General features: G+C 58.1%; 1 protein-coding gene and 12 non-coding genes across 13 annotated transcripts; all 13 read left to right on the top strand.

The window, feature by feature from the left end:
- The first annotated feature begins 1,613 nt into the window (after positions 1-1,613).
- LOC129014804 (small nucleolar RNA SNORD115) lies at positions 1,614-1,695 on the top strand. Its single transcript, XR_008494342.1, has one exon. It is a non-coding gene; the product is annotated as a small nucleolar RNA SNORD115 (small nucleolar RNA).
- Positions 1,696-3,371: 1,676 nt separating this feature from the next.
- On the top strand, positions 3,372-3,453 carry LOC129014796 (small nucleolar RNA SNORD115). The gene has a single exon (XR_008494333.1). It is a non-coding gene; the product is annotated as a small nucleolar RNA SNORD115 (small nucleolar RNA).
- Positions 3,454-5,063: 1,610 nt separating this feature from the next.
- Positions 5,064-12,200, top strand: LOC134738211 (uncharacterized). The gene is made up of 9 exons (XM_063652337.1): positions 5,064-5,179; positions 5,563-5,605; positions 6,792-6,926; positions 7,483-7,526; positions 8,294-8,453; positions 10,197-10,346; positions 10,501-10,736; positions 11,879-11,940; positions 12,114-12,200. Exons 1-9 carry the CDS (start codon positions 5,083-5,085, stop codon positions 12,198-12,200), a joined length of 1,014 nt encoding a protein of 337 aa, XP_063508407.1. The 5' UTR covers positions 5,064-5,082.
- Positions 5,236-5,317, top strand: LOC129014808 (small nucleolar RNA SNORD115). The gene has a single exon (XR_008494345.2). It is a non-coding gene; the product is annotated as a small nucleolar RNA SNORD115 (small nucleolar RNA).
- On the top strand, positions 7,157-7,238 carry LOC129014801 (small nucleolar RNA SNORD115). The gene has a single exon (XR_008494339.1). It is a non-coding gene; the product is annotated as a small nucleolar RNA SNORD115 (small nucleolar RNA).
- On the top strand, positions 8,482-8,563 carry LOC129014806 (small nucleolar RNA SNORD115). The gene has a single exon (XR_008494344.2). It is a non-coding gene; the product is annotated as a small nucleolar RNA SNORD115 (small nucleolar RNA).
- LOC129014835 (small nucleolar RNA SNORD115) lies at positions 10,366-10,447 on the top strand. The gene has a single exon (XR_008494370.2). It is a non-coding gene; the product is annotated as a small nucleolar RNA SNORD115 (small nucleolar RNA).
- A 98-nt stretch (positions 12,201-12,298) lies between the features above and the next one.
- LOC129014795 (small nucleolar RNA SNORD115) lies at positions 12,299-12,380 on the top strand. Its single transcript, XR_008494331.1, has one exon. It is a non-coding gene; the product is annotated as a small nucleolar RNA SNORD115 (small nucleolar RNA).
- A 1,792-nt stretch (positions 12,381-14,172) lies between these two features.
- Positions 14,173-14,253, top strand: LOC129014824 (small nucleolar RNA SNORD115). Its single transcript, XR_008494361.2, has one exon. It is a non-coding gene; the product is annotated as a small nucleolar RNA SNORD115 (small nucleolar RNA).
- Positions 14,254-16,037: 1,784 nt separating this feature from the next.
- On the top strand, positions 16,038-16,119 carry LOC129014799 (small nucleolar RNA SNORD115). The gene has a single exon (XR_008494336.1). It is a non-coding gene; the product is annotated as a small nucleolar RNA SNORD115 (small nucleolar RNA).
- Positions 16,120-18,062: 1,943 nt separating this feature from the next.
- Positions 18,063-18,144, top strand: LOC129014793 (small nucleolar RNA SNORD115). Its single transcript, XR_008494329.1, has one exon. It is a non-coding gene; the product is annotated as a small nucleolar RNA SNORD115 (small nucleolar RNA).
- A 1,826-nt stretch (positions 18,145-19,970) lies between these two features.
- LOC129014811 (small nucleolar RNA SNORD115) lies at positions 19,971-20,052 on the top strand. The gene has a single exon (XR_008494348.1). It is a non-coding gene; the product is annotated as a small nucleolar RNA SNORD115 (small nucleolar RNA).
- A 1,518-nt stretch (positions 20,053-21,570) lies between these two features.
- On the top strand, positions 21,571-21,651 carry LOC129014826 (small nucleolar RNA SNORD115). Its single transcript, XR_008494363.1, has one exon. It is a non-coding gene; the product is annotated as a small nucleolar RNA SNORD115 (small nucleolar RNA).
- Positions 21,652-22,865: the final 1,214 nt, after the last annotated feature.

The raw sequence follows: 22,865 nt of genomic DNA, 5'->3' as shown, positions 1-22,865 counted from the left end.
CCCTCCCTGTGCAGGGGCAGGCTGTGCATCTGCTGGGTCTGCAGCAGTGCCTGCCTTCAGGGCCAGCCTCCTTGGTTGGCCTGAGCTGTATAGTGGCCTTGGCCCCACCCAGGGGTCACGGTGCAGCCCAGGAATTGTAGGGGAGCCAGCATGGGGAGTGGAGGTGCTCCAGGGGCTTGCAGTAGGACACAGCCTGGGCATCTTGCTCGAACCCAGTGACCAGTCTGCCCTGTTTTCCAGGGTTCAGTGGCAGGGAGGACCAAGGGTCCCCCACATCCATGACTATCACTGTTTCATATGGATCCCATCACGTGGGTCCATGGAGGGAAAGCATGTGTGAGATAGCACCCCCTGCCTCCTTTCCCGCATGGAGGCATGAGGTTCTGTTTGGACGCTTTTCCCTGTCCCTCCAGATGGTGAGGGGGGAAGGAGGACTTGTGTTTCCCTGTCCCTCCTTCAGGGGAAGGAGGACTCGTGTTGGGCCCAATGGCCTGGGGCCAGTGTCTGTCAGCCAGGTGCCCAGCCCCTGACGCGCTGAAGTTTGGACCCTTCCTGGCGTTCTGTTCTATCGGGGGAACCCGCCCCCAATAATTCAACGTAGGTTCTTTTCTATTTTTCCCTAAGTGTTGGCCGGTCTGAGAAATAAAGGGAAAGAGTACAAAAGAGATAAATTTTAAAGCTGGGTGTCCGGGAGAGACATCACATGTCGGCAGGTTGCATGATGCCACCCAAGCTGCAAAACCAGCAAGTTTTTATTAGTGAATTTCAAAGGGGAGGGAGTGTACAAATAGGGTGTAGGTCACAGAAATCACATGCTTTACAAGGCAATAAAATATCACAAGGCAAATGGGGACAGAGCACTGAGGCCAAATTAAAATTGCTAATGAAGTTTCGGGCACGCATTGTCATTGATAACATCTTATCAGGAGACAGGGTTTGAGAGCAGACAAGCGGTCTGACCAAAATTTATTAGGCAGGAATTTCTTCGTCCTAATAGGCCTAGGAGCCCTATGGGAGACCGGGGCTTATTTCGTCCCTTATCTGCAACTGTATAAGACAGACATTCCCAGAGCGGTCATTTTAGAGACCGCCCCTAGGAAAGCATTCTCTTTCTCAGGGCTGTTCCTTGCTGAGAAAAATAATTCAGCAATATTTCTCCTATTTGCTTTTGTAAGAAGAGAAATATGGCTCTGTTCACCCGGCTCTCAGGCAGTCAGACCTGATGGTTATCTCCCTTGTTCCCTGAACATCACTGTTATCCTGTTCTTTTTTCAAGGTGCCCAGATTTCATATTGTTTAAACACACATGTTTTACGAACAATTTGTGCAGTTAACACAATCATCACAGGGTCCTGAGGTGACATCCTCAGCTTACGAAGATGACGGGAGTAAGAGATTAAAGTAAAGACAGGCATAGGAAATAATAAGAGTATTGATTTGGGAAGTGATAAATGTCCATGAAATCTTCACACTTTGTGTTCTGCCATGGCTTCAGCAGGTCCCTCCGTTCGGGGTCCCTGACTTCCCACAACACTGGTCTCTTGCACTGAGCTTTGGTGAGCCCATCTAGGTCCTGCTGGATGCATGTGTAGGGAGGGGGGGTGCCCTGGGTTGGGTCAATGATGAGAACCTTATATTGTCCTGAAGAGAGGTGATGACTTAAAAATCATGCTCAATAGGATTATGCTGAGGCCCAGCCTAGATGAGAATTTTGGAAGAGGATGCTGAGATCCCAAGGTCTCTGGCAGGGCCGCTGTATTTTGGGCTGGAGACCTGGAGGCCCTGAAGTGCATCTTAGGGGTGCCCGACCCTATCTCTGTGTTCCTCCTTGAGGCAGCCCAGGCTCCCTTGTGGGCTTGGTGTCGGCCCTCTAGTTCCCCGGGGTTGAGGCACATTGGAGGCTCCTTCCTGAGCCCCCATTCTCCCCTGTGTCTTTCAGCGAGCTCTTCTGCCCAGGGGGACCCCGGCCTTAAGTGGGATAGGTAAGTGGATCCTGCTGGGGTCATGGACCATGAGCCAGGTTGCTTTGGGTCACTGAGAGTCACCCTTCAGGCCACGGGGGATTCCTCAGGGAGCCCATCTGAAACCCACCGGGGATGGATGGTTTCTCCAGGAGGACAGCTTCCTTGGAAATCGGTCCCAAGAAGGATGCCTTCCCTGAAGCCATGCAGAGATGATGGAGGTCCAAGCAGGAAAGGGTTCTTTCAACTCAACGCAGTGCACATCCTAGCTGAGACTCAGTGCACAAGTCAGGCCTGGAGGACTTCCCAGGCCACATGAGGGGGTCCACAGGGTCTCCGGGGACCACAGGTGTTATGAGGGTGCTCTCTGTCCCCGAGGCTTGCAGACGGGCAGGGTGTGGGTGATTGGACTTATGGAGTCAGGCCGTGAAGATTCAAGGATCGGGCCCAACCCATGGCCCAGCAGGGATCGAACCTGTGGAGCAATGGGCCATCCCAGTGGTGCCTCCTTGAGCCTCGTGGGGGCGGTGTGGCCTTAGTGGGGTTGGGTCAAGCCTGAGCTCTGGCCTTCACCTGGTGGTGCTGCAGGCTGGCCCTGGGAATTTGGGCTTTGGGCCAAGGGTGCAGTCTGTGTCCCACTAAAGGTCACCCCTCCCCGAAGTGGAGCGGCCAGAAGGATGGCATCCTGTGGTGGAAGTCCCACTGTCAAGGGTCCTGTCCTGGCAATTTGCTGCCCAGGCCACTTCTAAGCCATGGGGTCACCTCCGGGGTGGCGGGGTCTTGAGCCGAAGGAAAGGGGAGGACATCATGTGTCCCCTGATTGACTGAGCATGGCCCGGCTCTGCGTTTGGAGGTGTGCGGTGCATGAATGGGGACCCATCAGAGAAAGCTTGTGGCCCTGGGGCTCCAGGATTTGATTTCTGGTGTGAGCTTGTAGAGGGGGTCTGCAGTGGCACATGGCATTCAGGTCAGCCTACTTGGTTTGCTGTGAGCTGGTTGGTGGTCCTGGCCCTGCCCAGTGGTCCCGTTGTGGCACACAGTCATGCGGGGGAGCTGTGGCAAGGAGGGCCAAGGGTTCCCCACGTTCATGACCATCACTGTTTACATGGATCCCATCTCTTGAGTCCTTAGAGGGAGAGCATGTGTGAGCCAGCACCCCCTGCCCACTTTCCTGCATGGAGGCATGAGGTCGTGTTTCTATACCTGTCCCCAACCCCTCCAGATGGTGACCCCAGAGGAAGACGTGCATTGGGTGCACTGGCCCCAGGCCAGTGTCTCTCAGCCATGTGCTCAACCCCTGGTGAGCTGAAGCTCAGGCCCTTCCTGGCATCCTGGTCTCCTTCACTGAGCTGTGGTGAGCACATCTGGGTTCCTCTGGATACATGTGCGGGGAGGGGGATGCACTGGGTTGGGTCAATGATGAGAACCTTATATTGTCCTGAAGAAAGGTGATGACTTAAAAATCATGCTCAATAGGATTACGCTGAGGCCCAGCCTAGGTGAGAATTTTGGAAGAGGATGCTGGGATCCCGAGTTCCCCAGCAAGGCCACTGTATTTTAGGCAGGAGACCTTGAGGATCTGAACGGCATCTCCGGGGGGCCCAACCCTGTCTCTGGGCTCCTCTGTGAGGCAGCCCAGTTTCCCTGTGCAGGCTTGGGCTCCGGTTCCCTGAGCCCCCATTCTCCCTTGTGTCTTTCAGTGAGCTCGTTCACCTAGGTGGGGCCCCCAGGCATTGACCGGCATAGGTGAGTGGTCCTGCTGGGGTCATGGGTCATCAGCAGCATGGGGTCACCAAGGGTCAGCCTTTGAGACAGGAGGGTTTCCACAGGCAGCCAACCTGAATCCACACCATGGAGGGATGGATTGGTCCTCCAAGAGGGCTGTTTTTTTGGGAATCAGACCCAAGGAGGATACCTTCCCTGCAGCCCTGCAGGGATGATGGTGGTCCAGGCAGGAAAGGGTTCCTTCAGTCTCATGCAGGGCAGCTCCCAGCTGAGTCTCAGTGCATTGGTCTGGCCTCGAGGACTGACCAGGCCACATGAGGGGGGCAACAGGGGCTTCGGGATGCAGTGGGGTTACACAGGATCTCTCCATCCCCGGAGAAAGGTGGGCATAGAACCCATGGATTCGAGCTGCAGAGATTCAGGAATCGCACACGAATTATTGCCCAGAATGGGACCGACCTGTTGAGCAATGTGCCATCCCAGGGCACCTCTTTGAGCCTGAAGGGGGTGGTGCTGTTGCCCTAGGTTTGGGTCAAGGCTGAGCTCTGGCCAGTGCCTGGTGTGCTATAGTCCTGTCATGGACTCGTTAGCTTTATGCCAAGGGGTCAGCCCACGTCCTACTGGATATCTCCCCTTCCCTGTGGCTGGAAGTCACCCCTTCCCCATTGGCAAGTGTCAGGAAGGGTGACCTCCTGAGGTGGAAGGCCTGTCGAGGGTCTTGTCCCTGGAATATGCTGCCCATGCTGCTTCTGAGCCGTGGGGTCACCTCCAGGGTAGCAGGTCTTGGGCCCAAGGAAAGGAGAAGTCACCATGTGTCCCCTGATTAGTCGAGTGTGGCCCTGCTCTGTGTTTAGGAGGTGTGTGGGGCATGGATGGAGACCCACCAGAGAAAGCATGTGACCCAGGGACCCAAGGTTGCAATTTCTAGTACATGCTGGGATAGGGCACCTGTGTGGGTGCCCACAGTGCACAGGGATAGGCTATGTGACTTGCAAGTCTGCAGTGGCATCTGGCATCTGGTCCAGCCTCCTTGGTGGGCCGTGAACTGAATGGTGGCGCTGGCCTGTGCCCAGTAGATCTGGTATGACCCTGGGGTCGTGTGGGGGAGCCGGCATGGGCAGTGGAGGTGCTCATGGGACCTGCAGTAGGACACGGTCGGGGCTTCTTGACCAAGCCCAGTGACCCGCCTGCCCTGTCCTTCCAGGGTTCAGTGGCTGAGAGAGCATTGGTTGCCCTGTGTCCGTGACGGGCCACTGTTCATCCATGGAGAACGAGCATCCCTGTGCTGACACACCCCACCTTCTGCCTCCATGGAGGGGTGAGGTTGTGTTAGCACACCTATCCTACTCCTGTTTCCCCAGATGTTGAGCCCAGAGGAAGACTTGTGCTGGGCCCAATGGCCCGGGGTCATCGTCTGTCAGCCAGGTGCCCAGCCCCTGGAACACTGAAGATCAGGCCCTTCCTGGCACCCTGGTCTCCTGCACTGAGCTGTGGTGAGCACATCCATATCCTGCTGGATGCATGTGTGGGGAGAGGGGTGCCCTGGGTTGGGTCGATGATGAGAACCTTATATTGTCCTGAAGAGAGGTGATAACTTAAAAATCATGCTCAATAGGATTACACTGAGGCCCAGTCTAGGTGAGAGTTTTGGAAGAGGATGCTGGGATCCCAGGGTCCCCAGGAGGGCCCCTGTATTTTTGGCTGGAGACCTAGAGGCCCTGAAGGGCATCTTGGGGGTGCCCAAGCCTGTCTCTGTGCTCCTCCTTGAGGCAGCCCAGGCTCCCTGTGCAGGCTTGGTGTTGGCCCTCCAGTTCCCCGGGGTTGAGGCACATCGGAAGCTCCTTTCTGAGCCCCGTTCTCCCCTTGTGTCTTTCAGTGAGCTCTTCCACATGGAGGACCCCTGGCATTGACTGGCATAGGTGAGTGGCTGGCGTCATGGGCCATGAGCCAGGCCGCGTGGGGTCGCCAAGGGTCAGCCTTCGGGAAAGAAGGGTTTCCTCAGGGAGCCAACCTGAATCCCCACTGGGAAGAGATGGGTTCTCCAGGAGGGCGACTTCCTGAGAAACAAGAACCATGGAGGACACCTTCCCTGAAGCCCTGCAGGGGTGACGGTGGTCCAGGCAGGAAAGGGTTCCTTCAGTTCCACCCAGGGCAGCTCCCAGCTGAGACTCGTGGCTTGCGTCTGGACTTAAGGACTGCCCTGGCCGTATGAGGGGCACCACAGGGGCTCCGGGGTACCATGGGGTCACACAGGCACTGTCTGTCCGTGGAGAAAGGTGGGTGATCGGGCCCATGGAGTTGAGCTGTTGAGATTCAAGGTTCGCAGCTGACACATGGCCCTGACAGGGACCCACCCTGTTGAGAAATGGGCCATCCCATGGGCCTCTTCAAGCCTGAAGTGGGGCGGTGCTCTTTCACTGGGTTTAGGTCAAGGCTGAGCTCTGGCTGGTGCCTGGTGGTGCTGCAGTCCAGCCCTTGGACTCGTGAGCTTTGGGCCAAGAGGGCAGCCCGTGTCCCACTGAAAGTCACCCCTTTCCTGTGGCTGGAAGTTATCCCTTCCTCATGGGCGAGTGTTGGGAAGGGTGGCCTCCTGAAGTGGGAAGGCCCGCTATTGAGGGTCTGCTCCTGGAAATTTGCTGCCCTTGCTGCTTCTGAGCCATGGAGTCACCACCAGTGTGGTGGGGTCTTGGGCCCGGAGAAAGGAGAAGACACTGTGCCCCCCAATTAGCCGAGTGTGGCCAGGCTGTGTGTTTGTGGGGTGTGAGGGGCATGGATGGAGACTCAACAGAGAAAGCACGTGGCCCTGGGGCCCCAGGTTGTGATTTCCAGTATGTGCTTGGATACAGCACATGGGTGGGTGCCCACCATGCACAGGGACTGGCTATGTGACTGCCAGCTCTGCAGCAGCATGAGGCATATGGGCCAGCCTCCTTGGTTGACCATGAACTGGTTGCTGGCCCTGGCCTGTGCCCAGTAGTCCTGGGGTGACCCTGGTGTCATGCAGGGGAGCTGGCATGTGTAGTGGAGGCACTCGTGTGGTCTGCAGTAGGGAGCAGCCCTGGCTTCTAGCCTGAGCCCAGTGACCTGCCTGTGCTGTCCTTTCAGGGTTCAGTGGTGGAGAGAGCATCAGGTGCCCCACGTCTGTGATGGGCCAGTATTCCACATGGATCTCATCACATGGGTCCATGGAAGGCGAGCATCCCTGAGCTGGCACACCACACCTTCTGCCGGCGTGGAGGGGTGAGGTTGTGTTTGGCACCTGTCCTTTTCCTGTTCCTCAAGATGGTGACCCCAGAGGAGGACTTGCATTGGGCCCACTGTCCCCGGGCCAGTGGCCATCAGCCAGGTGCCTAGCCCCTGTTGCACTGAAGCTCGGGCCCTTCCTGTTGCTCTGGTCTCCTGCATTGAGCTTGGGTGAGCCCATCCGGGTGCCACTGGATGCCTAAGCAGGGAGGGGGGTTCCCTGGGTTGGGTCGATGATGAGAACCTTATATTGTTCTGAAGAGAGGTGATGACTTAAAAATCATGCTCAATAGGATTACGCTGAGGCCCAGTCTAGGTGAGAATTTTGGAAGAGGACGCTGGGATACCTAGGTCCCTGACAGGGCCACTATATTTTGAGCTGGAGACCTGGGTCCTTGAAGGGCATCTGGAGGGGGCCCAAACCTGTCTCTACATTCCTCCATGAGGCAGTCCAGGCTCCCTGTGCGAGCTTCGTGTCAGTGCTCAGATTCCCCTGGGTGGTGCATGTGGGTGGCTCATCCCTGAGCCCCTGTTCTCCCCTTGTGTCTTTCAGTGAACTCTTTCACCCAGGAGGACCCCTGGCCTTGAGCGGCACAGGTGAGTGGATCCTGCTGGGGTCATGGGCCATGGACCAGGCCACTTGGGGTCACTGAGGGTCAGCTTTCAGGACAGGAGGGATTCCTCAGGGAGACAACCTGAATCCCCACTGGTGAGGGATTGGTTCTCCAGGAGGGCCGCCTCCTTGGGAATCTGACCCAAGGAGGACACCTTCCCTGAAGCGCTGTTGGAGTGACATTGGTCCAGGCAGGAAAGGGTTCCATTAGTCCCATGTAGGTCAGCTCCCAGCTGAGACTTGGTGCTAGGGTCTGGCCTTGAGGACTGCCCAAGCCAGATGAGGGTGTTCTCAGGCTGTGATTTTTGGTGCGTGCTTGGAGAGGGAGTCTGGGCACCCTCGCCGCACAGGGGCAGGCTGTGCGTCTGCCAGGTCTGCAGTAGCGCCTAGCTTCAGAGCAAGCCTCCTTGGTTGGCCTGAGCTGGTTGGTGGCCCTGGCTCCTACCCAGGGATCACAATGCAGCCCAGGAAGTGCAGGGAAGCTGGCTTGGACAGTGGAGGTGCTCCAGGGGCCTGCGGTAGGGCACAGCCTGGGCATCTTGCCTGAGCCTAGTTACTCGCCTGTCCTGTCCTTCCAGGGTTTGATGGTGGGGAGGTACAAGGGTTCCCCGGGTCCATAACTGTCCCCATTTCACATGGATCCCATCACATGAGTCCATGGACGTACAGCATGTGTAGCCAGCAGCCCCTCCCCCCTTTCCTGCATGGAATCTTAAGGCCCTGTTTGGACACCTTTCCCCTGTCCCTCCAGATGGTGAGCACAGAGGAAGAATTGCATTGGGCCCTTTGGCCCCGGACCAGTGTCTGTCAGCCACGTGCTCAGCCTCCCGTGCGCTAAAGCTCAGGTCCTTGCTGTCATCCTGGTCTCCTGCACTGAGGTGTGCTGAGCCCATCCAGGTCCCTCTGGATGTGTGAGTGGGGACGGGGGTGTCCTGGGTTGGGTCGACGATGAGAACCTTATATTGTCCTGAAGAGGGGTGATGACTTAAAAATCATGCTTAATAGGATTACGCTGAGGCCCAACTTAGGTGAGAATTTTGGAAGAGGATGCTGGGAATCACAAGGTCCCCGGCAGGACCACTGTATTTTAGGGTGGAGACCTCAGGGCCCTGAAGGGCATATCATGGAGGGGTACCCAACCCTGTCTGTGCTCCTCCATTAGGCACACCAGGCTTCCTGTATGGGCTTGGTGTCCACACTCCGCTTCCCCGGGGGTGAGACACGTTGGCTCCTTCCTGAGTCGCATTCTCCTCTGTGTCTTTCGTGAGCTCTTCCCCCCGCAGCAGACCCCCTAGGATTGACTGGCATAGGTGAGTGGATACTGCTGGTGTCATGGGCCATGAGCCAAGCTGCGTGGGGTCCCCGAGGGTCAGCCCTTGGGCCACGTGGGTTTCCTCAGGAGCTGATCTGAATCCCGACTGGGGATGTGTTCTCCAGGAGGGCAGCTTCCTTTGGAATCGGACACAAGGAGGAGGCCTTCTCTGAAGCCCTGCAGGGGTGGTGGTGGTCCAGGCAGGAAAGGGTTTCCTCAGCTTTATGCAGGACAGTGGAGCTGGGCAGTGCTCAGCTCACACTTGGTGCTCAGGTCAGGCCTCTAGGATGGCCAGGCCACATGACGGGGGCCACAAGGGCTCTGGGGCACCACGGGCATCTCACAGGGGCTCTCCAACTCTGGAGAAGAGTGGGCAATTTGGCCCGTTGGGTCGAGCCACGGAGTTACAAGGATCGCACCAAACCCATGTCCCTCAATGGGACCGACCCTATTAAGCAATGGGCCATCCCAGTGGCACCTCTTTGAGCCATGTGGTGGGCGGCGCTGTTTCTCTGAGGTTGGGTCAAAACTAGCTCCGGCCAGTGCCTGATGGTGGTGCAGTCCAGTCCTGGGACTCGTGGGCTTTGGGCCAAGGGTGCAGCCTGTGTCCCACTGGGGATTCCCCCTTCCTTATGAGGGAGTGGTGGGAAGGGTATCCTCCTGAGGTAGGAAGGCCCCCTGTGGAAGGAACTTTCCTGGAAATTTGCAGTCCAGGCTGCTTCTGAGCCATGAGGTCATCTCCGGGGTGGCGGGGTCTGGGCCCAAGGAAAGGAGAAGACACCATATGTTTCCTGATTGGTTGAGTGTGGCCCTGCTCTGTGTGTGGGAGGTGTTGTGTGGGGCATGGATTGGGACCCACCAGAGAAAGCTCATGGCCCTGGAACCCTAAGCTGCAATTTCCAGTGCACCTTGGGAAGGGGCCTGGGTGCTCGCCCTCCATGCACAGGGCAGGCTGTGCAGCTGCCAGGTTGGCAGTGGCACATGACGTCCGGGCCAGCATCCTTGGTTCGCTGTGAGCTGGTTGGTGTCCTTGACCCCTGCCCAGGGGTCCCGGTGCTGCCCGGGGTCGTGAGGGGAGCCAGTGTGGGCAAGGGAGGCCTGCAGTAGGGCACAGCCCGGGCGTCTTGCCTGAGCCCAGGAACCTGCCGGCCCTGTCCTTCCATGGTTCAGTGGCTGGGAGGGCAAAGGGTCCCTCACGTCTGAGACACATCAGTGTTTCACATGGATCTCATCACGTGGGTCCATAGAGAGAGAACAAGCGTGAGCTGGCACCCCCCACCCCCTTCCCTGTATGGAGGCCTGAGCCCCTGGTTGGACACATGTCCTCCTCCCGTCCCCCCAGATGGTGTCTGTGGAGGAAGACTTGCCTTTGGGTTGCTGGCCCCAGGCCAGTGGTTGTCATCCAGGTGCCCAGCCTTGGTGCACTGAAGCTCAGGTCCTTCCTGGTGCCCTGGTCGCCTGCACTGAGCTGTGGTGAGCACATCTGTGTGCGGTGGGGGGCACCCTGGGTTGGGTCAATGATGAGAACCATATATTGTCCTGAAGAGAGGTGATGACTTAAAAATCATGCTCAATAGGATTACGCTGAGGACCAGCCTAGGTGAAAATTTTGGAAGAGGACTCTGGGATCCCATGGTCCCCAGCAGGGCCACGGTATTTTGGACTGGAGACCTGGAGGCCCTGAATGGCATCTCAGGGATGACCAACCCTCTCTCTGTGCTCGTCCTTGAGGCAGCCCAGGCTCCCTGTGCAGGCTTGGTGTCAGCCCTCCAGTTCCCCGGGGGCATCACATGTTGGAGGCTCCTTCCTGAGCCCCCGTTCTTCCCTGTGTCTTTCAGTGAACTCTTCTGCCCAGGCGAGCCCCTGGCCTTGAGCAGGATAGGTAAGTGGATCCTGCTGGGGTCATGGGCCATGAGCCAGGCAGCTTTGGATCACTGAGGGTCATCCTTCAGGCCAAGAGGGATTCCTCAGGGACCCAACCTGGAACCACCAGGGACAGGTGGTTTCTCCAGGAGGGCGGCTTCCTTGGAAATCTGTCCTAAGAAGGACGTGTTCTCTGAAGCCATGCAGAAATGATGGAGGTCCAGGCAGGAAAGGGTTCCTTCAGCCCAATGCAGTGCATGTCCTAGCTGAGACTCATTGCATGAGTCAGGCCTGGAGCACTGCCCAGGCCACATGACGAGGTCCACAGTATCTCCGAGAGCCACGGGTGTTATGCAGGAGCTCTTGGTCCCTGAGGCTTGTTAGGGGGGTAGGGTGAGGGTGATCGGGCTTATGGAGTCAGGCTGTGAAGATTCAAGGATCGGGCCCAACCCATGGCCCAGAATGGACCAACCCTGTGGAGCAATGGGCCATCCCAGTGGTGCCTCCTTGAGCCTGGTGGGGGCGGTGTGGCCTCAGTGGGTTTGGGTCAAGGCTGAGCTCTGGCCTTCACCTGGTGGTGCTGCAGGCTGGCCCTGGGAATTGTAGGCCTTAGGCCAAGGGTGCAGCCTGCATCTCGCTAAAGGTCACCCCTCCCTGAAGTGGAGTGGCCAGAAGGGTGGGATTGTGTTGTGAAAGGCCCAATGTCAAGGGTCCTTTCCTGGCAATTTGCCACCCAGGCTGCTTCTGAGACATGGGGTCATCTCCAAGGTGGCATGTTTTTCAGCCAAAGGAAAGGAGAGGGCATCACGTGTCCCCTGATTGGCCGAGTGTGGCCTGGCTCTGTGTTTGGGAGGTGTGTGGTGCATGAATGGGGACCCACCAGAGAAGGCACATGGCCCTAGGGACCCAGGATGCGATTTCCTGTGTGAGCTTATAGAGGTCACCTAGATTGGTGCATTCCATGCCCAGGGGCAGGCTATGTGACTGCCAGATCTGCAGTGGCACATGGCATCCAGACCAGCCTCCTTGGTTTGCCGTGAGCTGGTTGGTGGCCCTGACTGGTGCCCAGTGGTCCTGGTGCGGCTCTGGGGTCATGCAGAGGAGCTGATGTTGGCAGGGGAGGTGCTCTCCGGGCCTGCCATAGGGTGTGGCCCACCATAGGAGCAGCCCGGGGGTTCTTGCCTGAGCGCATTGACCCACCTGCCCTGTCCTTCCAGGGTTCGGTGATGGGGAGGGTCAAGGGTCCCCCGCATTCGTGATGAGTCAGTGTTCCCCATGGATCCCATCACATAGGTCCATGGAGGGCGAGGATGGGTGAGCCGGCACCCCATGCACGCTTCCCTGCATGGAGGGGTGAGGCCCTGTTTGGACCCATATCTTCCACCTGTCCCCTCAGATGGTGAGCCCCGAGGAAGAATTGCTTTGGGCCTCCTGGCCCCGGGCCAGTGTCCGTCAGCCAGGTGCCCAGCCCCTGGTGCACTGAAGCTCAGGCCCTCCTGGTGCCCTGGTCTTCTGCACTGAGCTGTGGTGAGCCCATCTGGGTTCCTGTAATGCCTGTGTGGGGAGGGCTTGCCCTGGGTTGGGTCGATGATGAGAACCTTATATTGTCCTGAAGAGAGGTGATGACTTAAAAATCATGCTCAATAGGATTACGCTGAGGCCCAGCCTAGGTGAGAATTTTGGAGGAGGATGCTGGGAATTACCCAGCAGGACCACTGTATTTTGGGCTAGAGACCTGGAGGCTCTGAGGGCATCTGGAGGGTGGCCAACGCTGTCTCTGCGCTCCTCCGTGAGGCAGCCCAGGCTCACTATGTGGGCTTGGTGTCGGCGCTCCTGTTACCCAAGGGTGGGGCACTTTGGCGTCTCCTCCCTGAGCCGCCATTCTCCCCTGTGTCTTTCAGTGAGCTCTTCTGTCCAGCAGACCCCCTGGCATTGACCAGCATAGGTGAGTGAATCCTGGTGGCGTCATGGGTGATGAGTCAGACTGCGTTGGGTCACCAAGTATCAGTCTTCAGGCAGGAGGGTACCCTCAGGGAGTCGACCTGAATTTCCACCGTGAAGAGATGGGTTCATCCTCCAGGAGGATGGCTTCCTGGGGAATCAGACCCAAGATGACGCCTTCCCTGAAGCCTTGCAGGGATGATGGTGGTCCTGTCTGGAAAGGGTTTCTCACACAGGGCAGCTCCCAGCTGACACTCGGTGCACGAGTCTGTCCTCGAAGACTGCCCAGGACAAATGAGCAGGACAACAGGGGCTCCAGGGTGGCACAGGGATCACGCGCGGGCTCTCCCTCCCCAGAAAGGGGTGGGTGATCGGGCCCATGGGGTCAGGCTGTGGAGATTCAAGGATTGCGCCCCACTCATGGCCCTGAATGCGAATGACCCTGTAGAGCAATGGGCCACCCCAGTAGCTCCTCCTTGAGCCTGGTGGGTGACAGCTCAGCTTCAACTGGTTGGGTCAAGGATGAGCTTCGTGGTGCTGCAGGCCGGCCCTGGGACTCATGGGCTTTGGGTTAAGGGTGCAGCCCGCCTGCTGCTGGGGGTCACCCCTTCTTCGAGGTCAGTGGCGGGAAGGGTCACGTCCCGAGGTTGGAAGTCCCCCTCATGAGGGACCTGTTCCAGGAATTTGTTGCCCAGGCTGCTCCTGAGCCATGGGGTTACCTCCAGGGTGGCAGGGTCTTGGGCTGAAAGAAAGGAGAGGGCACCATGTGGCTCCTGATTCGCCAAGTGTGGCCCAGCTCTGTGTTTGACAGGGGTCTGGGGTGTGGATGAGGACCCACCAGAGAAAGCACGTGGCCGTGGGCCCCAGGCTGTGATTTCTGGTGTGTGCTTAGAGAGGGAGCCTGGGCGGGTGTCCTCCCCATACAAGGGCAGGCTGTGGGACTGCCAGGTTGGCAGCAGTGCCTGGCATCCGGGCCAGCCTCGTTGGTTGGCCTGAGCTGGTTGGTGACCTTGGACCTTGCCCAGGGATTCTGTTGTTGTCCAGAGTTGTGCAGTGGAGCCAGCATGGGCAGTGGAGGTGCTGCAGGGGCCTGCTATATGGCACAGCCCAGGCATCTTGCCCAAACCCAGTGACTCGCCTACCCTGTCCTTTGAGGGTTTGGTGGCGGAGAAGGCCAAGGGTTCCCTGGGTTCATGACTGTCATTATTTCATGTAGATCCCATCACATGGATCCATGGAGGGAGAGCATGTGTGAGCCAGCACCCCCTCTTTGCTTTCCCGCACAAAGGCGTGAAGCCTTGTTTGAACACCTGTCCCCTGTCCCTCCAGATGGTGACCCCAGAGGAAGACTTGCGTTGTGCCCACTGGCCCCAGGCCAGTGGCCGTCAGACAGTTGCCCAGCCCCTGGTGAGCTGAAGCTCAGGCCCTACTGGCACCCTCGTCTCCTGCATTGAGCTTGGTGAGCACATCCAGGTCCTGCTGGATACATGTGTGGGTAGGGGGCACCTTGGGTTGGGTCGATGATGAGAACCTTATATTGTCTGAAGAGAGGTGATGACTTAAAAATCATGCTCAATAGGATTACACTGAGGCCCAGCCTAGGTGAGAATTTTGGAAGAGGATGCTGGGAATTACGAGTTCCCTGTGAAGCCCACTGTATTTTGAGCTAGAGACCTGGAGGCTCTGAGGGCATCTGGAGGGTGCCCAACCCTGTCTCTGTGCTCCTCCGTGAGGCAGCCCAGGCTCACTATGTGGGCTTGGTGTCAGCGTTCTTGTTACCCAAGGGTGGGGCACTTTGGCATCTCCTCCCTGAGCCCCCATTCTCCCCTGTGTCTTTCAGTGAGCTCTTCTGCCCGGCAGACCCCCTGACATTGACCAGCATAGGTGAGTGGATCCTGCTGGGGTCATGGGTCATGAGCCAGGCTGTGTGGGGTTGCCGAGCATCAGCCTTCGGCTGCAAGGATTTCCTCAGGAGCTGACCTGAATGCCCACCTGGGATGGGTTCTCCAGGAGGGCAGCTTCCTTAGGAATCAGACCCAATGAGGATACCTTCCGTGAAGCCCTGCAGGGGTTGCAGTGGTCCAGGCAGTAAAGGGTTTCTTCAGCCCCATGCAGGGCAGCACCCAGCTGAGACTCGGTGCTCAAGTCAGGCCTCTAGGATGGCCAGGCCACATGAGGGGGACCACAAGGGCACTGGGGCACCAAGGGGGTCTTATGGGGGCTCTCTGACCGTGGAGAGGTATGTGTGATTCGACCCATGAAGTCAGGCTTTGGATTTTCAAGGATCTCTCCAAACCCATGGCCCTGAATGGGACCAACCCTATTAAGCTATGGGCCATCCCAGTGGTGCCTCTTTGAGCCAAGTGTGAGATGGCGCTGTTTCCATGAGGTTGGATCAAGACTAGCTCTGGTGACCCCATGATGATGGTGCTGCAGTCTGGCCCTGGGACTCGTGGGCTTTGGGCCAAGGGTATAGCCCATGTCCCACCGGAGGCCACACCTTCCTTGTGGGCAAGTGGCAGGCAGGGTGTCCTCCTGAGGTGAGAAGGCCTGCTGTGGAAGGACCTGTCCAGGCTGCTTCTGAGCTATGGGGTCACCTACAGGGTGGCGGGGTCAAGGAAAGGAGAAGACACCATGTGTCCCCCAGTTGGCTGAGTGTGGCCCCACTCTGTGTGTGGGAGGTGTTGTGTGAGGCATGGATGGGGACATATCAGAGAACACACGAGGCCCTGGGTCCCCAGGCTGTGATTTCCAGTGTAGTGTGGAGCAGGGCCTGGGTGCTAACCCTCCACACAGAGGGGCAGGCAGTAGTGGTACGTGGCATCCAGACCAGCCTCCTTGGTTGGCCATGAGATGGTAGGTGGCCCTGGCCCGCACCCAGGGGGCTGGTACAGCCCTGGGGTCATGTGAAGCAACTGGAGTGGGCAGTGGAGGTGCTCAAGGTGCCTGCAGTAGGGCATAACCAGGGCATCTTGCCTGAGCCCAGTGACATACCTGCCCTGTTCTTCCAGGGTTCAGTGGTGGGGAGGGCCAGGGTTCCCCCATGTCCATGACACGTCAGTGTTTCACATGGATCCCATCACATGGGTCCATGGTGGGAGAGCAATCGTGAGCTGGCATCCCCCACCCCCTTCCCGCATGGAGGCGTGAGGTTCCATCTGGACACATGTCCACCTCCTGTCCCCCAGATGGTGAGACTGGAAGAAAACTTTCATTGGGCCTGCTGTCCCAGGGTGAGTGGTCATCAGCCAGGTGCCCAGCCCTTGGTGTGGTGAAGCTCAGGCTCTTCCTGGCACCCTGGTCTCCTGCACTGAGCTGTGGTGAGCACATCCGGGTCCTGATGGATGCATGCGCGGGGATCGGGGGGGTGCCCTGAGTTGGGTCAATGATGAGAACCTTATATTGTCCTGAAAAGAGGTGATGACTTAAAAATCATGCTCAATAGGATTACGCTGAGGCCCAGCTTAGGTGAGAATTCTGGAAGAGGACACTGGGATCCCGAGGTCCCCTGGCAGGGCCACTGTATTTTGGGCTGGAGTCCTTGAGGCCCTGAAGGACATCTTCAGGGTGCCCAACCCTGCCTCTGCACTCCTCTGTGTGGCAGCCCAGGCTCCTTGTGCAGGCTTGGTGTTGGCACTCTGGTTCCCTGGGGGCGGGGCACATTGGCAGCTCCTCCCTGAGCCCCCGTTCTCCTCTGTGTCTTTCAGTGAGCTCTTCTACCCAGGCAGGCCCCTGGCCTTGAGCAGCATAGGTGAGTGGATCTTGCTGGGGTCACGGGCCAAGAGCCAGGCCACAGGGGGTCGCTGAGGGTCACCCTTCAGGCCATGAGGGTTTCCTTAGGGAGCTGACCTGAATCCCCACCAGAGATGGATGGTTTCTCCAGGAGGGCGGCTTCCTTGGTAATTGATCCCAAGAAGGACCCATTCCCTGAAACCCTGCAGGGGTAATGGAGGTCCAGGCAGCAGAGAGTTCCTTCAACCCAATGCAGTGCAGCAACTTGTTGCCTTGATGCTCCCCATACCTGGAGAAAGGTGAGCATAGGGCCCATGGAGTTGAGTTGCAGAGATTTAAGGATCGCACAGGACTTATTGCCCTAAATGGGACTGACTCTGTTGAGCAATGTGCCATCCCATGGTACCTCTTTGGGCACTTGGTGCATGGGTCAGGCCTGGAGCACTGCCCAGGCCACATGAGGGGTCCGCTGGGTCTCCGGGGGCCATGGGTGTTATGCAGGAGCTCTCTGTCCCCAAGGCTTGCAGGGGAGTAGGGTGTGGGTGATCGAGCTTATGGAGTCAGGCCGTGAAGATTCAAGGATTGGGCCCAACCCATGGCCCTGCTGGGACCGACCTTGTTGAGCAATGGGCTATCCCACTGGTGCCTCCTTGAGCCTGGTGGAAGCGGTGTGGCCTCAATGGGTTTGGGTCAAGGCTGAGCTCTGGTCAGCAGCTGGTGTTTGGCCCTGGGAATCGTGGGCTTTGGGCCAAGGGTGCAGCCTGTGTCCCACTGGAGGTCACCCCTACCAGAAGTGGAGTGGATGGAAGGGTGGCATCCTGTGGTGGAAGACCCACTGTAAAGGGTCCTGTCCTGGCAATTTGATGCCTAGGCTACTTCTGAGCCATGGAGTCACCTCCAGGGTGGCGGGGTCTTGAGCCAAAGGAAAGGAGAGGACATCATGTGGCCTCTGATTGGCCGAGTGTGGCCCAGCTCTGTTTTTGGGAGGTGGGTGGTGCATGAATGGGGACCCACCAGAGAAGGCATGTGGCCCTAGGGCCCCAGATGTGATTTCTGGTGTGTGCTTATAGAGGGTGCCTGGATGGGTTCATTTAATGCCCAGGGGCAGGCCATGTGACTGCCAGGTCTGCAGTGGTACGTGGCATCCAGGCCAGCCTCCTTGATTTGCTGTGAGCTGGTTGGTGCCCGTGGCCCTGCCCAGTGGTCCGGATGCAGCCCAGATTCGAGCAGGGGATTTGGCGTGGGCAGTGGAGGTGCTCCGGGGTCCTGCACTAGGGTGCAGCCTGGGCGTTTTGCTCGAACCCTGTGACCTGCCTGCCCTGTCCTTCCAGGGTTCAGTGGCCAAGGGTTCCTCGCGTGCATGACCGTCACTGTTTTACATGGATCTCATCTCATGGGTCCATGGAGAGAGACCATGTGTGAACCAGCACCCCCTGCCGACTTTCCTGCATGGAGGCATGAAGCCTTGTTTGGACACCTGTCCCCCACCCCTCCAGATGCTGACCCCAGAGGAAGACTTGCGTTGGGCCTGCTGGCTCTGGGCTCAGCCCCTGGTGAGCTGAAGCTCAGGCCCTTCCTGGCACCCTGGTCTGCTGCACCGAGCTGCGGTGAGCCTATCTGGGTACCACTGGATGCATGGGTGGCGGGGTGGTGGGGGGTGATGCCCTGGGTTGGGTCGATGATGAGAACCTTATATTGTCTTGAAGAGAGGTGATGACTTAAAAATCATGCTCAATAGGATTACGCTGAGGCCCAGCCTAGGTGAGAATTTTGGAAGAAGATGCTGGGATCCAGAGTTCCCTGGAATGGCCAGTGTATTTTGGGCTGGAGACCTTGAGGCCCTGAACAGCATCTTGTGGGGGCCCAACCCCTTCTCTGTGCTCCTCTGTGAGGCAGCCCAGGCTCCCTGTGTGGGCTTGGTGTTACTGCTCCGGTTCTATGAACCCCCATTCTCCCCTTGTGTCTTTCAGTAAGCTCTTCCACCCAGGTGCGACTTCCACCCTGGCATTGACCAGCATAGGTGAGTGGTCCTGCTGGGGTCATGGGTCATCAATCAGGCAGTGTGGGGTCACTGAGGGTCAGCTTTTGAGACAGGAGGGTTTCCACAGGCAGCCGACCTGAATCCACACCATGGAGGGGTGGGTTGGTCCTCCAAGAGGGCTGTTTTTTTGGGAATCAGACCCAAGGAGGATACCTTTCCTGCAGCCCTGCAGGGATGATGGTGGTCCAGGCTGGAAAAGGTTCCTTCAATCTCATGCAGGGCAGTTCCCAGCTGAGTCTCAGTGCACTGGTTTGGCCTCGAGGACTGACCAGGCCACGTGAAGGGGGCCACAGGGGCTTTGGGATGCCATGGGGTCACACAGGAGCTCCCCATCCCTGGAGAAAGGTGGGCATAGAGCCCATGGAGTTGAGCTGCAGATATTTAAGGATCACACAGGATTTATTGCCCTGAATGGGATCGACCCTGTTGAGCAATGTGCCATCCCATGGTACCTCTTTGGGCCTGGATGGGGCAGTGCTGTTTCCCTAGGTTTGGGTCAAGGCTGAGCTCTGGCCAGTGCCTGGTGGTGCTACAGTCCAGCCACGGACTCGTTAGCTTTAGGCCAAGGGATCAGCCCACGTCCTGCTGGATATCTCCCCTTCCCTGTGGCTGGAAGTCACCCCTTCCCCATTGGCAAGTGTCAGGAAGGGTGGTCTCCTGAGGTGGAAGGCCTGCTGTCAAGGGTCTTGTCCCTGGAATATGCCGCCCACGCTGCTTCTGAGCCATAGGGTCACCTCCAAGGTAGCAGGTCTTGGGCCCAAGGAAAGGAGAAGTCACCATGTGTCCCCCAATTAGCCAAGTGTGGCCCTGCTCTGTGTTTAGGAGGTGTGTGGGGCATGGATGGGGACCCACCAGAGAAAGCATGTGGCCCTGGGGACCCCAGGTTGTAATTTCCAGTTCATGCTGGGATAGGGCACCTGGATGGGTGCCCACAATGCACAGGGGCAGGCTATGTGACTGCCGGCTTTGCAGCGGCATCTCGCATCTGGGCCAGCCTCCTTGGTTGGCCATGAACTGGTTGGTGGCCCTGGCCTGTGCCCAGTAGCTCTGTCGTGATCCTGGGGTCATGCGGGGGAGCCAGCATGGGCAGTGGAGGTGCTCATGGGACCTGCAGTAGGACACAACCAGGTCTTCTTGCCCGAGCCCAGTGACCCGCCTGCCCTGTCCTTCCAGGGTTCAGTGGTTGAGAGAGTACAGGGTGCCTTGTGTCTGTGACAAGCCAGTGTTCTGCATGGATCTCATCACGTGGATCTATGGAGGGCGAGCATCCGTTAGCTGCCACACCCCACCTTCTGCCTCCATGGAGGGGTGAGGTTGTCTTTGGACACCTGTCCTACTCCTGTTTCCCCAGGTATTGAGCCTGGGGGAAGATATGAATTGGTCCCAATGGCCCCAGGCCAGCATCCATCAGCTAGGTGCCCAGCCCCTGGTGCACTGAAGATTGGGCACTTCCTGGCACCCTGGTGTGCTGCACTGAGCTGTGGTGAGCACATCCGGGTCCTACTGGAGGCATGCTCTGGGAAGGGGGTGCCCTGAGTTGGGTCGATGATGAGAACCTTATATTGTCCTGAAGAGAGGTGATGACTTAAAAATCATGCTCAATAGGATTACGCTGAGGCCTAGTCTAGGTGAGAGTTTTGGAAGAGGATGCTGGGATCCTGAGGTCCCCTGGTAGGGCCATTGTATTTTTGGGCTGGAGACCTGGAAGCCCTGAAGGGCATCTGGGAGGCCCAACCCTGTCTCTGTGCTCCTTCATAAGGCAGCCCTGGCTTCCCGTGTAGGCTTGGTGATGGCCCTCCTGTTCCCTGGGGGCAGGGCACATGGGCAGCTCCTCTCTGACCCCCATTCTCTCCTGTGTCTTTCAGTGAGCTCTTCCCCCCAGGTGGGCCCCCTGGCATTGACCAGCATGGGTGAGTGGATCCTGCTGAGGTCGTGGGCCATGCACCAGGCTGCATGGGGTCACCAAGTATTAGCCTTCAGGACAGGAGGGTTTCCTCAGGGAGTCGACCTTAATCCCCACCTGTGGAGAGATGGGTTTGTCCTCTAGGAGGGCAGCTTCCTGGGGAATCAGACCCAAGACGATGCCTTCCCTGAAGCCCTGCAGGGGTGACAGTGGTCCAGTCTGGAAAGGGTTCCTTCAGTCTCATGCAGGGCAGCTCCCAGCTGACACTTGGTGTGAGAGTCTATCCTCGAGGACTGCCCAGGACAAATGAGTGAGACAACAGAGGCTCCCGGATGCCACAGGGAACACTCAGGGGCTCTCTGTCCCTGGAAATGGGTGGGCAATCGGGCCCATGGGGTGGGGCTGTGGAGATTCAAGGATCATGCCCCGCTCATGGCCCTGAATGTGAATGACTCTGTTGAGCAATGGGTCACACCAGTAGCTCCTTGAGCCTGGTGGGTGACGGCTCGGCTTCAACTGGTTGGGTCAAGGCTGAGCCATGACTGGTGCTTCATGGTGCTGCAGGCCAACCCTGGGACTCATGGGCTTTGGGTCAAGGGTGCAGCCCGCCTGCTGCTGGGGGTCACCCCTTCTTCGAGGTCAGTGGCGGGAAGGGTCACGTCCCGAGGTTGGAAGACCCCCTCATGAGGGACCTGTCCCGGGAATTTGTTGCCCAGGCTGCTTCTGAGCCATGTGGTCACTTCCAGGGTGGCGGGGTCTTGGGCCCAAGGAAAGGAGCGGCACCATGTGGCTCCTGATTGGCTCAGTGTGGCCCAGCTCTGTGTTTGACAGGGGTCTGGGGTGTGGATGAGGACCCACCAGACAAAGCATGTGGCCCTGGGACCAGGCTGTGATTTCTGGTGCATGCTTGGAGAAGGATCCTGGGCAGGCGTTCTCCCCATACAGGGGCAGGCTGTGGGACTGCCAGGTCAGCAGCAGTGCCTGGCATCCAGGCCAGCCTCATTGGTTGGCTGTGAGCTGGTTGGTGGCCTTGGACCCTGCCCAGGGTTTCCGTTGTGGTCCAGACTCATGCAGTGGAGCCAGTGTGAGCAGTGGAGGTGCTCCAGGGGCCTGCTGTATGGCACAGCCAGGGCATCTTACCCAAGCCCTCCTGGTGCCGTGGTCTCCTGCACTGAGCTGTGGTGAGCCCATCCGGGTTCCTGTGATGCCTGTGCGGGGAGGGGGTTGCCTTGGGTTGGGTCGATGATGAGAAACTTATATTGTCTGAAGAGAGGTGATGACTTAAAAATCATGCTCAATAGGATTACGCTGAGGCCCAGCCTAGGTGAGAATTTTGGAAGAGGATGCTGGGAATTACGAGTTCCCTGTGAAGTCCACTGTATTTTGAGCTAGAGACCTGGAGGCTCTGAGGGCATCTAGATGGTGCCCAACCCTGTCTCTGTGCTCCTCCGTGAGGCAGCCCAGGCTTACTGTGTGGGCTTGGTATAGGCACTCCTGTTACCCGGGGGTGGGGCACTTTGGTGGCTCCTTCCTCAGCCCCCATTATTCCATGTGTCTTTCTGTGAGCTCTTCTGTCCAGCAGACCCCCTGGCATTGACCAGCATAGGTGAGTGGATCCTGCTGGGGTCATGGCCCATGAGCCAGGCTGTGTGGAATCGCCAGGCATCAGCCTTCGGCTGCAAGAGTTTTCTCAGGAGCTGTCTTGAATCCCCACTTGGAATGGGTTCTCCAGGAGGGCGGCTTCCTTGGGAATCAGACCTAAGGAGGATACCTTCCCTGAAGCCCTGCAGGGGTTGCGGTGGTCCAGACAGTAAAGGGTTTCCTCAGCCCCATGCAGGGCAGTGCCCCGCTAAGACTCAGTACTCAGGTGAGGCCTCTAGGATGGCCAGGCCACATGCAGGTGGCCACAAGGGCTCCGGGGTGCCAAGGGGGTCTTGCAGGGGCTCTCTGACCTTGGAGAGGTGTGTGTGATTCAGCCCATGGGGTCGGGCCTCAGATTTGCAAGGATCTCTCCAAACCCATGGCCCTGAACGGGACTGACCCTATTAAGCTATGGGCCATCCCAGTGGCACCTCTTTGAGCCAAGTGTGGGGCGGTGCTGTTTCCCTGAGTGTGTGTCAAGACTAGCTCTGGCTGGTGCCTGAGGGTGCTGCAGTCTGGCCCTGGGATTGGTGGGCTTTGGGCCAAGGGTACAGTCCATGTCCCACTGGGGGGTCACCCCTTCATTGTGGGCAGTGACAGGAAGGCTATCCTGAGGTGAGGAGACCTGCTGTGGAAGTACCTGTTACAGAAATTTGCGGTCCAGGCTGCTTCTGAGCCGTGGGGTCACCTCTAGGGGGGCAGGATCTTGGGCCCAAGGAAAGGAGAAGACACCATGTGTGCCCTGATTGGCTGAGTTTGGCCCTGCTCTGTGTGGAAGGTGTTGTGTGGGCATGGATGGGGACCCACCAGAGAACACATGAGGCCCTGGGACCCCAGGCTGTGACTTCCCGTATGGTGTGGAGTGGGGCCTGGGTGCTTCCCCTCCACAC

This window comes from Pongo pygmaeus, chromosome 16, assembly GCF_028885625.2.
Source record: "Pongo pygmaeus isolate AG05252 chromosome 16, NHGRI_mPonPyg2-v2.0_pri, whole genome shotgun sequence".
Classification (NCBI taxonomy): domain Eukaryota; kingdom Metazoa; phylum Chordata; class Mammalia; order Primates; family Hominidae; genus Pongo; species Pongo pygmaeus.
This window is presented reverse-complemented; position numbering and strand designations above follow the sequence as displayed.